The sequence below is a fragment of the Nansenia antarctica genome (assembly GCF_963989245.1).
Source record: "Nansenia antarctica genome assembly, chromosome: 8".
Classification (NCBI taxonomy): Eukaryota; Metazoa; Chordata; class Actinopteri; order Argentiniformes; family Microstomatidae; genus Nansenia; species Nansenia antarctica.
Genome location: NC_137678.1, coordinates 3,412,033 through 3,430,638, shown reverse-complemented (window position 1 = coordinate 3,430,638; position 18,606 = coordinate 3,412,033). Strand labels below are relative to the sequence as shown.

Genomic DNA, 18,606 nt, shown 5'->3' with positions numbered 1-18,606 from the left:
AGTGCAGTGAGTCAGGTGTTGAGAAAAACGTATGATGAGAGAAGAAATGAAAAACCTATTTCAGATCAGTCTCTAACCTCATCCCACCCCAACTAACACTAATCTAATCTCAGAGGTGGGTTCTGGGGCGTGACGCGTGGGAAGCCTGGGAAGTGTATATTGCGACATTGTGCATGCGGCATGCGCCCAACATCTAATGAGTTCCTACCATTGTTTACTCTACGTAGTCCTGCTGTGACATCCTGGCGTGGCGTCGTATCACATCTGGCCAAGTCCCAAAGGTCATACTGACGTGTCTAATAGGAGGTTCCAGTACAGATGATTAGGAAGTTAGGACGTTTTCCTGTATGCAAATGTGTAGTATGCTCAAAACGCCAGGACCTCATACTAGATTTGCCATTCCATGTACTATTAATTAATTAATTTATTCGTTTATTTAAAAGGGACAATGGACAGTCATTGACTCTCCCTGAAGTAGCTGGGTAGCTAAACTACATCAGCAGTCCCTGGGCAGGTAAACCCACAGGGGAAATACGGCCTCAGATGTTAGAAACAATTTAAAACAGAATTACAGGACGTAGTAAAATCACCTAAAACAGAACTACAGGAAATAAAAACATCTCAGAATTACACTCAAGAAAACATTACATCATAAAAAAAATTAAAGAAAGAAAAACTCTTTGGGTCTCGGTGGTCAGTGGTCACATGATTGGTGATGATCTATCAGCCATAATTTCAGTTTTGATTTGACGCCCGTCAGAGTGGAACATTGGCTATATTTCAGATACATTTTTCTGTCTTTTTTCAGCCTAATTATGGCTTCCATGACCTTCATTGACTAACCCTAATATATAATAACCCATTGGTCGCCATGGTGACGGACACCAGCAGACTACAAAGCCAAATGCAAAGAGTCAATATTAGACAATGGACATTGTGCGTCCACATTTGACGGCACACCTGACTCACCTGAAACAGGGGGACTATGGGGGGGGAAACTTGCTGAAACCAATATGTACACAAATACCATCAAAAGTATTAAGCTGAGAATCTGTACATTAACCTTGTAGTAATAGTTTAATAGTTTAAAGTGTGAATGGGTGAATGAGAGGCCGTTGTAAAGTGCTTTGGATAAAGGCGCTATATAAGTACAGTCTGTTTACCATTTACCATTTACCGTTTACCCTCACAGTGGCTGGAAACTGGTGGGGAAATACTGCTAATAATAGACAGACCGTAGCCCCCCTGGTGACATCATTAGGGGTTCATGTTCGTAGGACTTTATCTTTATGACTTTACTGTAATGGGACTCCAGCAACATCAGGATCAAAGTTCAAGCATGACGTCACATAGCGAGCAGCGAGTGTCACCCTAGTCCTTACGATCAACGCGGGACCATTGTCTCTTTGTTAGCGTGGAACACCTCTTTACCTCTTCCATACAGTTCCTCGTTGACTCATTTGGTCCCGTCAAGGATTTCACAACCTATTCCTTAAAGGAAGTTGTTGAAAGTTAAACTTTGAGTTGGTTTATGACGTGAAGGAGTGGCTCTGTGTTCAGTCTCTAAGGAAGCGGCAGGATGAGTTCTCAACACAACAGGGAGAAGAAGAAGAAGCTCTCTACGTTTACTCTACGTTTACTCTCTACGTTTACATTAACTTTTCTGGCATTTAGACGGCAGACGCCTTATTCCAAAGCGACTGACACTCAATACATTTGACTAAGGAAGTGGATCGTCAATCACCAGTCGTAGCAGGAAAAGTCATCTAGTTCAGGCCAGCAGCCATTGGCAGTCGTCGTGCTAGAAGAAGAACGTTTTTTTTCTTTTTTTTCTTTCTTTTTTCTTAGACACTGGAGGAACGGTAGTAGATGTCTGGGGAGGAACAGTCTAGGGGGGGAAGCTGGTGTCTCTGGAGAAAGTGACCGGCGTGGCCGACCAAGTCCAGCTGCTGCCGGCGGTCTGAAGGATCATGTACAGCTTGGAGCGGGTCAGAGTCGGCTGCACCAAGGACCGACTAGGGAGGAAGAGGCGGACGGTGGTGTCGTCCTTCACTGAGGAAGAGGAGCTGGCTGAAGTCATGAAGTCCTACGGCTCCAACAAGGTCATCACCACCAAGTACACTCTGCTGTCCTTCGTCCCCAAGAATCTTTTCGAGCAACTCCACCGCTTCGCAAACGTGTATTTTATCTTCCTGGGAGCCCTGAACTTTGTGCCGGTGGTCAACGCCTTCCAGCCTGAGATCGCCATCATCCCCATCCTCCTCGTGCTCACGGCCACCGCCGTCAAGGACCTCTGGGAGGACTATCAGAGATACAAGTCGGACGGGCTCATCAACGGACTCCTGTGTGAGGTGTACAGCGGGTAAAACAGGCTCATATGCACAGTATCGCAATAATAATAATAATCATGATAATAATAATAACAATACATTAGACTTATATAGCACTTTTCTAGACACTCAAAGACGCTTTACAAACTGAAAAGATCGAGTAGTAAAAAGAAACAAAAGGTAAATAGAAGAAAGTATAGGGGTCTAATTAAGGTAGTGCTGGGGACACATGGGAAGGGGAGGGGGAGAGGGTTAACTGGTGAAGGCGAGCTTGAAGAGGTGGGTTTTGAGGGCCTGTTTAAATGTTGGGAGGGTGTTGGCCTGTCTGATGTGGTTGGGGAGGGCGTTCCAGAGGGACGGGGCTGCGGCTGAAAAGGCCCTATCACCCCAGGTCCGGAGCTTCGTCCTGGTGGTGTTGAGGGTGGTTTGGTCGTCAGACCTGAGGCAACGGGAGGGGGTGTGGAGGGGGACGAGGTCGGCAAGGTAGGAGGGGGCCAGGTTGTTGATGGCTTTGTAAGTGGTGAGTAGGATTTTTAATTGGATCCTGTATTTGACCGAGTGCCAGTGTAGGTTTTGGAGGACAGGGGGGATGTGGTCATTAGTACATTAGTAAACAGTAGTAACATCATTTTGTTATCTCTAAACGGGAGCAACCTTTCGGAAGTGGAAGCAATATCTCTTGGCATAGGCTGGTCTGTTAAACCGAATCGAAAATGTATCAAAGCATCGCGAAAAGGTAATTTGGTGTATCAAATCAAATCAAATCAAGTTTTATTTGTATAGCGCATTTCTCACAAAATGTGACCTAATGCACTTCACAGAGAGCAAAGAAGATAAAGCAACAACTAAGATGGACATTTAAAAGGCCAGATTGAATAAGTAGGTTTTAAGGTCTCGCTTAAATGTTTCCAGAGTTTTGGACTATCTCAGGCTCTCAGGTAGGGTGTTCCACAGTCTGGGAGCAGCATACTGGAAGCTGACCCTCCATATCTCTGGTCCTGGCTTCTGGGACCGTCAGGAGTTCAGTGCCAGTGGACCTCAGGGGTCTACCTGGTGTGTGTCTTACAAGCATGTCCATGATGTATTTGGGTGCTTGGCAGTGGAGTGATTTATAGACTAGTAAAAGAATCTTGAAGTCTATTCTATATCTGACAGGGAGCCAGTGCAGTGATCTCAGGACAGGTGTGATGTGCGCTCTTCGTTTGGTCCTAGTAAGGACACGAGCAGCAGCATTCTGAACCATTTGCAGTCGACTAATCACTTTTTTTGGTCGACCTGTCAGGAGAGCATTGCAGTAATCTAGTCTGCTAGTGACAAACGCACGCATTTGTTTTTTCAGTGTCTGCCTGGGAGAGAATAGATTGTACTGTAGTAATGTTTCTTAAATGATAGAAGGATATTTTTGTTGTATTTTTTATATGAGTTTCAAAGTTGAGATCTGAGTAACACCTAGTAACATCTAGTAACACCTAGTAACATCTAGTAACACCTAGATTTCTGGCCTGGCACTTAGTGTTTTCAAAAGTGCAGATCATTTCTCTCTCTCGGCATTCTCACCGATGATCAGTACCTCTGTTTTTTCCTGATTTAAAAGTTTGTGTCATCCATGCATTGATATCAGCAATACAATCTGCAATACAATCTATCAGGTGGTCAACCATCCCATAGTCACTGGGAGTTACTGAGATATGACCAACCCTGTTCTCATTTAGTTTAAGCGGTGGAGCTGGTTACTCTGTCCTCTCTCCATGCTACAGTTTTCTCTACAGTCTCTGGCACAATGAGACCAGACAGACCTTAGGCCGTGTTCACACTTGACTTCTTTATTATTTTTATTTTTTTAAAGCGCGGCCTTCAGCGCCTTTTTACATACAACCCTATGTTACATACAACCCTATGTTACATACAACCCTATGTTACATACAACCCTATGTTACATACAACCCTATGTTACATACAACCCTATGTTACAACCCTATGTTACATACAACCCTATGTTACAACCCTATGTTACATACAACCCTATGTTACATACAACCCTATGTTACATACAACCCTCTGTTACATACAACCCTATGGAAAAAAAAAGAAAAAAGAAAGCGGCCGCCTTTTAAAAAGCGTGAGAAAAGCGCAGCTGCCGCCGCCTTTTTCAGTTGAATTTATTTAACTTTTCAGAAAGGCGCTGTGTGATGTCAAGTGCCTTTCGGACAGCTGACCAATCAAGACGAGGAGAGTAGGTATGCGTGTACCTTCCCTAGTAACCTACTTCCTAGCAACCGGTGCTCCAAGACGTCAGACCCACCCAGATGGACAAAAACAATGTAGCACTACCACGAACAACTCGTGATTGCTGTTTCAAGTAGCCGATAACGTTATACGTTATACAATGTATGATAACGGTTACAATGTATGACGGTTAGGATAGAATCCCGTTGTTACGGTTACAGAATACTCACGCAGATGCGCTCAAAAGGCGGTGAAGGCTGCGCTGTTTTCTAACGTCAAGTGTGAACACGGCCTTGTTCGTTGGTGTGCACGCTCTCTCCACACAGCACGTCAGAGTGGAACAGGAGCCGTGTGACACGACGGAAAAAGACATGCCAGTCAGACTAGTAAGACGTGCCAGTCCTGTCTGTGTTAGTGATGAGGATCTTTGTGTTTTACAGGTGAATTGTTGCGTTACTTGGTGTTACCACGGCAGTGAAAAGTTGCTCCTTTACATGTGACGCATCATCTGGTTCTAAGAATAATTTCAACTAGTCAGGATGTAACTGTTCCCTCTTTGTCCTTAATCACAGGCTGCTGTTAGGAGGGGTTCTGTACTGGGAGTGTCTCTCTGAGTAGCAGACTGCAGCTCACTGTCTCTGCCAGGAAAGATCAGATTCAGATTCAATTGAATTGTCATTGGCAGAGTACAGAGACAACCAAATGCATTCAGCATCTAGCCAGATGTATGTACAGATCAGTGGTGTGGTCTACGTGATATGCAGGACTACGGCGTATACCCACTAGGAAAGGCCAAGGATTTACATATACCCACTTAAAAATGTGTGAGGATACGTAACAGCGTTTTTGTGACAATTCACCCCGTCTGTGTTACGAAGCACTTGACTTTTGGACCATTGGGACTGACTATAGCGTCATATACCATCAACGGGGGGAGATGCGACATGAAATATGTCAAAATGCAGCACCATCATGCACAGATCAGCCTTATAACATGTAACGTTAGATATATACAGGGAGCGCAGATTTATTTTTATGCCGTTCCGAAATGAACGATATGAGGCTGGGAGGGAAAAATCACAATATACCCACTAGAAACAACTAGACTAAACTAGACTAAACTAGACTACACCACTGGAATAGATATATGTACAGTGAGACATGATGTACAGACCAGGGTGAGATATGTCCATGCAAAGTATATGCATTGTTAAAGTACATGCAAAGTATAGGCGGTTGATATGTACAGAGCGAGGGCGTGTACATACCAGACCATCCACGTGTCATACCATCAGGGTGGGAGAGCAGACAGGGACATTCAGTTATTAACCCAGAGGTGTTCTGGGATGTTTGCAAAGGCCTCTACTCCTCCCCCCTCTGATCGGCTCCTCCCCCCTCTGATCGGCTCCTCCCCCCCTCTGATCGGCTCCTCCCCCCTCTGATCGGCTCCTCCCCCCTCTGGTTGATGTGAGACTGGTCGTCCTCTGCTCAGGCCTGAGCCTGACCGCTCAGCTGGGCTCCAGCAGGGCTGCGGTCGGCCCGCCTCCACGTCCAGGTGGCTGTGTGTCCAAACACACACCGTGCTGCCTGCTTCATTTTGTACACACACAAAATACACACACACACACACACATACACACACACACACACACACACACACACACACAAAGGTCTATTCTTCCATCGCGGTTAGAAACACAGTCAGATTAAGCGATGCTGTTTTCCGCCCCTGTGTGAGGAGTCTGTCTAATGGTATATAGGTATAGATACCAGATATGTGGAACATTGAAGTGTCGTTTTGTAATCGTCATTTCATTCGACCCGGTTGTCAGGAGGTAGAGCCGCTGTTTAATGATCGCAAGGTCGGCAGATTGCCGGTCGAGCCCCGGCTGGCCACATGTCGAAGTGTCCTTGGGCAAGACACTGAACCCCAAGTTGCTGCCAGTGAGCGGGCCGCCTGGCGCCTTGCATGGCAGCTTGCCGCCGTTGGTGTGTGAATGTGTGTGTGAACGGGTGAATGAGAGGCTGTTGTAAAGCGCTCTGGATAAAGGTGTTATATAAGTGCAGTCTGTTTACCAGTCCTCTCTCTGTGTCCCGTAGGAAGCAGCAGGCGTACGCGCCCCAGCGCTGGCAGGACATCCGCGTGGGCGACTTCGTCAGCCTGTCCTGTAACGAGATCATCCCTGCCGACATGCTGCTGCTCTACTCCTCTGACCCCCACGGCGTCTGCTACATCGAGACCGCCAACCTGGACGGGGAGACCAACCTCAAGCAGAGACAGGTGGTCCGAGACCTCCCGCAACAGGTACCAGCATTTAGCAGTACGCTCATTAGGGTAGTAGTAGTGGTGGTCTAGTGGATAATGAGTTGGACTGGGTGATGGGAAGGTTATGAGTTCAAATCCCACCTGGGGAGCACCCACCACTAGCGTGCCCTTGAGTAAGACACTTAGCCCTGAGTTACTCCAGGGAGACTGTCCCTGTCATCTCTAACTGTAAGTCACTTTGGATAAAAGTGTCTGTCAGGCCGTGTTCACACTTGACTTATTTTTTGGGGAAAAAACAATACAACCCTCTGGGAAAAGGAAAAAAGCGGACGTTTTTTTTAAAAAGCGTGAAACAACCGCAGCTGCCGCCGCCTTTTTCAGTTCTATTTATTGAACTTTTCAGAAAGGCGCTGTGTGATGTCAAGCGCCTTTCTGACAGCTGACCAATCAGGACGAGGAGAGTTATATACTGTATATTCAAAAATGTTTTACTTAGCTCGTCAACTAGTAAATAAGTCTCTGTATTGCTTAACTTTACACATATTTCGCAATATATTGTTTTGCTGTGCTGTGGTAGAGAAGGCAAGAGACCATCTAGTGTTCTACACATTCAAGCCTCTCTTTTTGTTGTTGTCTGTGAGCGGATAGTTATACTATTATATCCATTCTCATCTAGGTCTGTCTCAGACTATGCCGTGTTGGGTCCTCCAATTTGAGGGAATTGAGTCTTGAAAGTCCTTGAAAGGTGCTTGAATGTGATGTTCCAGAAGGTGTGGGAACCCTGCCTGCAACGAGTTTAGGTTCTACACGTTCTATGATGATGTGTGGGTGCGGTTCAACACTGTATGGGCTGTCCATTTTACATTACATTTACATTTAATGTAAATGCTTCCCAACATAAGGCTGTATGCGTTTTCTCCTTTCTCTATGGTGATATGTGTGTTGTATGTCAGCGTCTTTGAGCCTCGGTATATAAATCCAATTAATTGTTATTCTTATTCTTATTGTTTCAGGGTTCAGAGTTTACTCCTGAGACCTTCCACAGCCGCATTGAGTGTGAGAATCCCAACAACGACCTCAGCCGGTTTCGAGGTTACATGTGAGACACGTGTTTTCTTCTTCTGTTGATTTCAGACCCAGGGTGTTTCCTCCTGCACGTTGACAACACGACCACTTAGTCCAACATCATTTAGTCCACCACCAGCTGAAGTAGAACAGACCTTCTACAGGTGGCCAATGCCTTTTTGCACTGTGGCATCAATAATCTATTCTCTTCTCATGGACATTGTTAATACAGAAGTTGATATGTGTTACCATGTCGCAATTTTTCCACTCTCTCAACATGGCTGATGATCAGACCTGTCAGGAGGCTAGTTGGTACTAGTAGGATCATTTCCCCCAAAACGTTGTCGCTTAAGTAGTACATAATATCTCCCAACAAACCAACTTAACTGTAAAGCCACGAGAGTAAAAATGTGGAAAAAAAACTCTATGTTTGCAAGTCAATCTTCAGTGCATAAACACAACGGGTTTAAATGAGCAACTTTGCTGGATTAGGGGGAGGACTAACACCTGGATGGTCAACAGAGATAAAGTCCTACTACATTCAGGACACTCCTGGCCAGTCCCTCCTGGTTTTAGTGAATCAACTCTAGTTGTTTAGTTTGAGTGAACCAACCCTAGTGTTTTTCTAAGCCACCCTTCCCTCCTGACCCCAGGGAGCACCCCGGCCAGGCGCGGGTCGGCCTACACAACGACAACCTCCTCCTCCGCAGCTGCACCGTGCGCAACACAGAGACTGTGATCGGCATTGTGGTCTACGCAGGTAAGGATTGAGACTGTCCCCGAAGGCCCACAGGCTAGGAGGATGTGTCACACTGTTGTCATCCTGAGCTGGCGAATGTGTCATGAGGCCAAACATGATTGAACAATGCATGTATAGATAGCATTAGAAGACTTTCTAGAAGTCACTCAGGACCCTGCTTGCATACGAACACAGAGGGGATTGAACTGATATGCAACTGCCTCCAATCTTTCAGTGGAACCAGTCTATCCCAGAGCTTTAGGGTTAGTCTGTACCAGAGCTTTAGGGTTAGTCTGTACCAGAGCTTTAGGGTTAGTCTGTACCAGAGCTTTAGGGTTAGTCTGTACCAGAGCTTTAGGGTTAGTCTGTACCAGAGCTTTAGGGTTAAGGCCAATGCACACGGCGTGCGATTTTTGTCGCCGGACAACATTCGATTGCAATGCACACGGCGTGCGATGCGATTTTGTCGCACCGCAAAATTCGATTTTCAACTCACACCATTGAAGTCTATGAGAAAATCATAGAAAATCTCATCCCAATGCACACGGCGTGCGATGCGATTTTGTCGCACCACAACATTCCATTCTCAATTGTTACTTTATTGTTACGTAGTGGGACCAGGCAGGCTGATTACAATAGGCTCTACCAATATTGCTTGCCTTGCTTCCACAATTTCTACAAGATACAACTGGACATATTGTGATAAAATATGTGGGTCCCCTGATTTAGGGGTATTGGTAAAATGTTAGGAGAGGGAGCGCACAAAACACACAGCCAGAAAGGTGTATTATAAAAGCCACTTTATTATTATGGGCGATGATCAGGCAGACATAGATTCGGAGGACGGAGACAGTCCAACATCTAGCTATTCGCCCCTAGGACTCAACTTCCACAACTGATCATGCATCTCAATTAATCATCATAAATATACAGTAGTACAAATTCATCTCATTCAAATAATCATAGGCCTATAAATAAGACAAACATTGGACATATTGGCTGAATAGTAAATAATTAAAAGGGCACGTAACTCGCCGGGTATTTGAGACCCCCCCGAGGGGTCTGAGCGGTGCACTGCGTCCAATCGATGAGGCTCAATATGTACCGGTAAGTCCGTCTGGCTGACGAATGTTCCTGCGTTCACGCTACAATATTGTGCCTACATGCTCGATTGTTATTATTATGTAATATAGGCGTCTTGTATGTGAGATGGGCCGTGTAGCTATGTAGCATGACACGGAAATAAATCATGCATGCAGTAATTCGTATAGCTAGTAATGTGTATAGTTGCAGCTGTGGGCTATATAGGTGTAGTGGCTGGCTGATGGTGATGTTCATATCTTGCCCTTGACTGTCAAACCGTTAAAATAGATGATTGCTCCATCCACAATTGAAGATGTCAGGTTGACTGGTTGACAAGTTATGAGCTTTTCGTCATCCATTTCATCCATTCAGGTTACCGGTAAATTACATACACGTATGTTAACGTTTATGATGGCAGCTTCCACCTACGTTGCACTCGGGGAGAATCAATATCGGAGACGATGAACTGTTTTGCCCTCTGGCATGGTTTTATTTTCTCCTCACCAAAAGGAATAAAACTCTTTCGCTCAGCCGAGCTAACTTAGAATGGTAGACAACAACTCGGACAAGTGCATCAACACATCAACATATTGTAACGAACCTGTATGAGGTCCGTTAGCAGCTCCACCAAGGGAGTTAACTCTCTTGGTGTTGTGGTTAGCGCGGCCGGCGGTTATGCGGGAGATCGGGGTTCGACCCCCCGCATGGGGCGAGTTACACTACCAGTTCCCGTTCGCTACACTATCACCATACTTAACCTATGCTGATCCACCAACCCCCCCGAGGTCCGTTAGCAGCTCCACCAAGGGAGTTAACTCTCTTGGTGTTGTGGTTAGCGCGGTTATGCGGGAGATCGGGGTTCGACCCCCCGCATGGGGCGAGTTACACTACCAAGTTCCCGTTCGCTACAATATTAACAACACACAAGCCTTATGTCTTATGCAGCGCCCCCCAGTGGTACAACAACAGCACTGCATCCCCTCATTAACCTGGGCATAGGATAAACACAATATATTCAACTGAGGACATATATAATGCATTTCACTTAACAACGTACGTACATTAGAGTAAATATTAATTTTGGGTTGCCAGATGTCCGGTTTTCAGTGGACAGTGTCTATACAACGTGTGTACAATTTGGCTGGTCATTCAGTCGTGCTAGAAATCTGGCAACCCCGTGCAGCCAAAAACACTATCGTAGATCTTTGAGTAAACTAATATAATATATATAGTATAGTATATATTATAAGTATAAATAACGTTACTTGCTCAAAGATTTACGATAGCCTTTTTGGCTGCACAGTACAAAATACAAATAACAACAATGATAATACCTTTTTAGTCATATTTTATTCACATGTAAATATATGCCATCATGTTAAATAACTTAATACCCTCCCTAAAGCACGTATAAACAAAACCAACATATTCATAAGAATGCAGGTATGCAAAGTTATAGATAAGTTCACTGAAAAAGCTTAATGTCAAGGCCTGACAACACTATATTTGTAATTTGAAATTGCATGTACTGTATGTATTATGTATGTTACACTAATGTTTTTCAAACTACTGTTACAATTAATTTGGTTCCGTTTGCATTGGAAGCTGTTATTAAACAGTTTATAAGAGTACAGTAACGTAATAGACTAGTGTTTTGATGCTAGCTCCGAAATGTTAGCTAGCCAGCTAGTCACCTCTTTGTTTGTGAGCCAGGGCCAGCCAGGTAGAAACAAACAACTGTTACAATTAATTTGGTTCCGTTTGTATTGGAAGCTGTTATTAAACAGTTTATAACAGTACAGTACCCTAATAGACTAGTGTTTTGATGCTAGCTCCGAAATGTCTCCGCTCCGCCTACGACTCTCGTTTTTTTGGCACTACAATACCCTCCTTAAAGCACATATTTTATACTCTCGCAATGTGGTTGGCATCTTGGAGACGACGGCTCCAATCTCTCCCAGATCCACGTCAAACTCCTGTCTGTTCAACCTGAAGTAAGTTGCCTGGAGCGGTCCTCCTGTACACTAAAGCCTCAACTGTTGACCAAGTTGAACTCTCATTTCATTGTGAGACTGCAGAATCTCGTAGACCCACAACCAAACGCCTCCTCTTTACGTTATGGAAAATTAGTTGATGCTCAGCAAGCTAGCTGTCTATGACCGAAAGACGCGTGTAAAATGTATGCTCCAGTCTCTCTCCCCGTTATGAGTGACTCAATTAATTTAGATAGACCAGTTGAAGTTTTCCCAATTGTCCCATTGTGATGCAATAATCCGTCGCACCACAAACTTTTACAAAATTTGACAGTGCGACAAAAATCGGCCGCCGTGTGCTTTGTCCCATTCAAAACGAATGGAATTTTCGCGGTGCGATTAAAATCGGGGCCGTGTGCATTGGGATGAGATTTTCTCATAGACTTAAATTCAAACTTCAAAATCGAATTTTGTCCGGCGACAAAAATCGCACGCCGTGTGCATTGGCCTTTAGTCTGTACCAGAGCTTTAGGGTTAGTCTATAGCAGAGTTTTAGGGTTGGGGCATTTAGCAGACACCTTTAATCCAAAGCAATTTAGCGACTTTTTCTTGCGATGACTGATGGACACTTATGGATACGTATACAAAGGGTAGTGGGTTGTGTAAGTGAATCATCTCTCCGTCAGTCATCATCCCAAGAAGAAGTAATCTATGCTCGGGCTAGGCAGTCAGAAACCCAGAGCTGGATGGTTATGTACAGTATGTACAGTATGTACAGTACAGTGTGTACACTGGAGATGAACCCACCTTTGTTTCCTCCATACCTTGTCCACACAAGCAACACTCAGGGCTGACTACAGCACAGCAGGTCTAACCTGTCTGGACATAACCACTGGGCTCAGACCCATGAGGGTATACGATTACATAGCTTACGATTACATCAGCTTCTGTGGTACTGTGTGGGTTCTCAATGCGATGCATTCATTTCAATCTGCAGATTTGTCGCAGCAAAAGGGTTGAACGCATTCCTGTATTTCAGTTTGTTATTGCTTTACCAGTCTTGTGCAATAACAGCCACCACCCAAAACAACATAGACACAGTAGGGGAATGTCCATGTTCAGAATCATCACTTCCTCTTCTTAAGACTTCTCATCACTTTCTCAGCACACGCTGTTTTATCTCTCAGCTCTCAGAAATGGACCAGTGCGTTTATCACCTTTTTATAATCTCGGGGGTAATCAACGCTATCAGGGCTGACCATGGCTCTATTAAGTCCGAAAACTAAAACACCAAAACCCCTAAACACAAGTACAAGTCCCTCTTTTTGCGTTTCAGTGGATCAGCCTTTGCAAAGCGCTGCACAGATTCGCTAACATGGGTCACGTGACCTATGGTTATCTATGATCTATGGTGATCTATGATCTATGGTTATCTATGATCTATGGTTATCTCAGCAGGTGATTGGTAGATCAGTGTGCAGCGTAGAAACTCACACACTCCAACGTAGGGAACCTCACGCGGGACGCTAGGTTCAGCCCGTCTGGTGTTTTTGGGGCAGGTGAATCAACAGCACCACTGCACCACTGCAGCCTGGGCGTGATGCATCCATTATTAGTCATTAAGTCATTAGACTAGACTAGATTAGATTAGATTAGATTAGATTAGATTCAACTTTATTATCTTTGACAGAGTACAAAAAACAACGAAAACGCAGTTTGGCCATAAATGACTGGACAGTGCATGGTGGGACAGTACACGGTATTACAGTGAGCATTCAAGTAAATGAATATAAAGTCAGTATACGTGCAATGAATGTGAATATAACAAGTCAATATATGAGCATGAATATCAATGTGATATGTACAGTAAAGATAGATACAGTATGTACATATAGGGTTTATGCAACATTCAAGCGTTCTAATAGAGTAATATAGAAATACGTTTAGTAGCCTTGGGAACCGATGGTTCTGGAGCCTAATGGCCCATCTTCTTTTTCAATACAGTAATATGAACACTGTGAAATGTTACCAGAATGTGTTCCTCTGTAACCACTCACGCATAGACATGGACAGAACATCATATCTAACATCATATCTATATCTACATCATATCTACATCTTAAATGGTAAAACAAAGGGTAAAGAAACATGGCATAACCCATAAACAGATGGGTAGAAAAGTGAAAAGGAAAGGAAAAAAAGCAAGAAAAAAGGGAGAAAATAAGAAGAAATAAGAAGTCCGGAGGTGTTTCAATCAACATGTTACTGGTCATAATATATTCTGAATGAGTATTAAATTAGAAGGTGTCACGTTTCATACAAATGTTGCATTTTTCCCAGTATTTTTCAAATAAGTAAGTAAGTAAAATGTATTTATACAGCACCTTTCCCAGACCAAGGGTCACAAAGTGCTTTACATAACAAGGATGAAACACAATAAAACATAATACAAGAGAGAAAGTCACAGCAGGTTAAAACAGGCAAACAAGTGTTTACAAATGTAAATGTAAATGTAAATGTAAACAAGTGAACATTGAAAAGTAACAGACAACAGGTGTCCAACAGCATCAGCAGGACACAGAAAGACAGGCCCTTGGGGATATCCAAAAGCCTGACTATTCAGGACAGTCTTTAGCTGTTTTTTTTAAAAGCCTCGACCGAGCCAGCTGATCTAAGATCCAAGGGCAGAGCATTCCAGCATTTCAAAGCCTGGGAGCCACGGTTTGGAATGCTCCATCACCCTGGGTCTTCAGTCTGGCACGGGGGACAACCAACAAACCCTGTATAGATGTTGAGTCTCTAAAGGGATGTCATGTTTTACATAACATGTTGTGATGTTCCACCCGCCAGGTCACGAGACCAAGGCCATGAAGAACAACTCCGGGCCGCGGTACAAGCGCAGCAAGCTGGAGCGCCGTCTGAACGTGGACGTGATGTGGTGTGTGGTGCTGCTGCTGGGCATGTGCTTCACCGCCGCCATAGGTCTGTGTTGCTAGGCGACAACCCACTGTTGTCACAGTGTCTCTGGGTCACGGATCGACCGCATCACTGGGGGGGGGAATTCCATCACCGTCGCTAAAGGAACATCCAGGATTGTATTGTTGATAGATTATATTGTTGATAGGTCTTGTGAGACTTTACAGAATAAGTCTGGATTTTTCCTTTAGCAACGTTGATGGATTCTCCCCTGAAAAAGAAATCAGGTTACATGTTAAAAACAAAGAACACACACGACAGACAGCGGCACACATGCAAGCATTGCAAGCATTTAAAAGAGTACACAGAGTACTCCACACCTCCTCCACTTACAGTCACAGCATCAAGTTAAAGGGACAGCGTCACACATCCACATAAACCCGCACAACATTAAGCACAGCAGAAAGCACACTAACAGCATTAAAGAATTAGCAATGCAATACATACATACAAGGGGTCAAAATCATCCCCCTTCTAAAACTGCCATCCCCCCTTTCCATCCCTTATGTCATTTCATCAATGAACGTGGTATTACTGCTATTTCAGCATTTAGTTTTGCGCATATTGAGTAAAATACTGTGGACGAGGGAGGGGGCACGCACTCATGCAATGACATTTATACCACCAAGTCACTGACACTGAAGTCACTGATGCTGTGGGGATGCTAAAATTGTCCCCATATGACAAAATCCACCATCCCCCTGACTTTCTTTTACAACTTGAGTACTGCCTCCGAGTTCCTACTTCCTTCATATAGCGCCGTGACAGCGCAAGACATTCTTCTCCCATTGGTTTAAACAGGCAACATCCCTCTCTTCTAACAGTAAAACACTAACAGACCACCAGGACCAAGCTCCGGACCTGGGGTGATATGGCCTTTTCAGCCGCAGCCCCGTCCCTCTGGAACGCCCTCCCCAACCACATCAGACAGGCCAACACCCTGCCAACATTTACATTAAAGGCCCTCAAAACCTACCTCTTCAAGCTCGCCTTCACCAGTTAACCCTCTCCCCCTCCCCTTCCCATGTGTCCCCAGCACTACCTTAATTAGACCCCTATACGTTCTTCTATTTACCTTTTGTTTCTTTTTATTATTACTACTCGATCTTTTCAGTTTATAAAGCGTCTTTGAGTGTCTAGAAAAGCGCTATATAAGTCTAATGTATTATTATTATTATCATTATTATTATTATTATTGTTATTGTTGTTATTATTATTATTATTATTATTATTATTATTATTATTATTGTTATTATTATTATTATTATTATTATGATGATGTTTGACCACAGTGTTGTTGTGTGTTCCAGGTCATGGCCTGTGGCTCAGCGGCATGCAGGAGCCTCCCTTCCTGATCCCTGACACCACCTCCCCCGCCCTGGCCGCCTTCTACCTGTTCTGGACCATGATCATAATACTGCAGGTTAGTACCTTCTACCTGTTCTACCTGTTCTGGACCATGATCATAGTACTGCAGGTTAGTACCTTCTACCTCTTCTACCTGTTCTGGACCATGATCATAGTACTGCAGGTTAGTACCTTCTACCTGTTCTGGACCATGGTCATAGTACTGCAGGTTAGGGCCTTAGGGGTTTTAGAAATAGTGCAAGAATGTGTGTGTTTGGTTATGTGCCTGCGGGACCACCAGGTTGTCATGGAAACAACATCAACCCGTGAAAAACATCATCAACCCACCAACGTCTGAGGATGAATGAACGTTTTGTTTGCACCCGTTTGATGTCTGAGGTCAAAGGTCATGTTCTCACATAAAAGTCTGAATCAGGACCCGGAGCAAGTGGATGAGTTCGCAACATTGTTGAATAAATTACTGATTCGCGTTCTTACAGCCCTTCATGTAAACGAAGTAACATACGCAATCGAAGCAACAGACGTGGTAGTTGATTGGTCAGAAAAATAGAAAATTGCCTGTTCGTCCCGCTCTTATCCAGATCAACACGCATGCGCTGTTGTTTTCCTATGGACAGCCTCGATGCGTCGTTTCTAACCGGAGCGAAACCACCCTTTTCAAGCGGAGCATGCGTTGGTTGTTTGCTCCGGGAGCGACTTTGAATGCGCGTTCTCACAGCTCCAAACGATGCAGAGCAAAGCAAATTTTATCCTAAACTCCGTTTCAAGTGAAGCAAATGTCCTAGTGAGAACACACCCTGAATGTCCTAGTGAGAACACACCCTTAGACTGGATGTTAGACAGTTGGATGTTAAACAGTTGGATGTTGTAGACTGGATGTTCTCTGAACCCTCCTCCTCTCCTCTCCTGGTCCAGGTTCTGATCCCCATCTCTCTGTACGTGTCCATTGAGATCGTCAAGCTGGGCCAGATCTTCTTCATCCAGAACGACGTGGACTTCTACAACGAGTCTCTGGACTCCAGGATCCAGTGTCGGGCGCTGAACATCACAGAGGACCTGGGCCAGATCCAGTACGTCTTCTCTGACAAAACCGGCACGCTGACGGAGAACAAGATGGTGTTCCGCCGCTGCACCATCTACGGGGTGGAGTACCCCCACGAGGACAACGGTGAGGCCTTTAAAGTCAATGACGGGTATTCTTTTGCAAATGTCACACATTCACACACCAATGGCGGCAAGCTACCATGCAAGGTGTGTGTAGAGGTGGGTGTAGAGGTGTGTGTAGAGGTGACAGTGGTTCTTCCAAGACTCTCGACGCCCTCCCCCCTGACCTGAGAGCCGCTCCCTCAGAACTCGTTTTTAAACACCAATTAAAGACTCACCTGTTTAGGCAGGCCGGTAGTCACTTACATCCACCTTATTGTTCCTGTTTATGTTCTGTTTATGTTCTGTTTATGTTCTGTTTATGTTCTGTTTATGTTCTGTTTATGTTCTGTTTATGTTCTGTTTATGTCTGTTTATGTCTGTTTATGTCGCCCCTTTGGGGTGTTTCTGTCTTTTTGTTTTTGTTTTTTAATCTCTTTTGATGATGTTTGTTTGCGCTTTTCTTTTCACCCATGTTATCCCTTATTTGTGATGTAAAGCACCCTGTGCATTCGTGCTGTGAAGGGCGCTACATAAATACAGTTTTACTTCCTTGTCTCTCTGGCAGCGCAGAGGCTGGAGGTGTACGAGCAGGAGGAGGAGGAGGCGGGCGGACGCTCTCAGACGCTCAAGTCCCACTGCAGCGCCAAGTCCACCAGCTGCACCCGCTCCCTCAGCTGCAACCGCAGCTCGGTGTCGCTGCACACCCTGCCAGGCCACATGGAGGGAGAGGAGGAGGAGGAGGAGGAGGGGGAGGGGGAGGAGGAGGAGGAGCCGTCCAGCCCCGTTCAGACAAGACACAGCGCCTTCAGCAGCCGCATGGTTAGTCAGAGTTCTGTTATGATCTTTTTTCTTTTAATTTTTTCTTTTAATTTTTCTTTAAACTAAAACACTAAAGTCATGACCCCCCCGACTCCCCAAACCCCGGTTTCACGGTTAAACCGCGGGATTCAAACTGACATTGTTGTCGGGCTTTGGAGCTTTTGGATGAGCTTGGTTCTTACACAAAGTCTCAACTGCTGCTCAAGGTATTTCAGGTTTGGAATACTAATACAGCTCGATGATCACTGGAATATTTGACTTAGAATTTATGCAGTGCACAAAAACCACATGCCTGTTTCTCATTAAATCAACGTGACTGACTTTCTTTTACAAAAAGTTCTGTCATCACTTTCAATAGTGTGTTCAACCACAGACAGTGGCGCTGAACAAACAGTCTTAAGGTGTTTATTATATATAGCAATTTAGGACGGTTTTATGACTGTATTGACAAAAAACATTGCTATTTTCTAAACATCAGTGGAAAGCGGCAGGCTTTTGATTTTGGCCATTTGGTTTCCAGCAGAGAAGGGGATCTGTCACTTACAGGCTCGCGACTTCATGCAGATCTTCCACACAGCCTCGTCAAGATCTGCTCTTGTCATTCGGTCCGAATGA

The 18,606-nt window shown here is 44.6% G+C and overlaps 1 protein-coding gene across 1 annotated transcript in view; it reads left to right on the top strand.

Annotated features, from left to right (window-relative positions):
* atp10d (ATPase phospholipid transporting 10D) overlaps window positions 1-18,606 on the top strand; it is a gene marked incomplete at both ends in the record, with an annotated part of 49,522 nt that overhangs the window by 7,559 nt on the left and 23,357 nt on the right. The window contains 7 exons of the mRNA XM_080537744.1: window positions 6,657-6,861; window positions 7,842-7,921; window positions 8,541-8,647; window positions 14,533-14,664; window positions 15,969-16,081; window positions 16,942-17,194; window positions 17,738-17,884. Coding sequence (XP_080393870.1) covers window positions 6,657-6,861; window positions 7,842-7,921; window positions 8,541-8,647; window positions 14,533-14,664; window positions 15,969-16,081; window positions 16,942-17,194; window positions 17,738-17,884 — 1,037 coding nt within the window. The remainder of the gene's footprint in view (window positions 1-6,656; window positions 6,862-7,841; window positions 7,922-8,540; window positions 8,648-14,532; window positions 14,665-15,968; window positions 16,082-16,941; window positions 17,195-17,737; window positions 17,885-18,606) is intronic.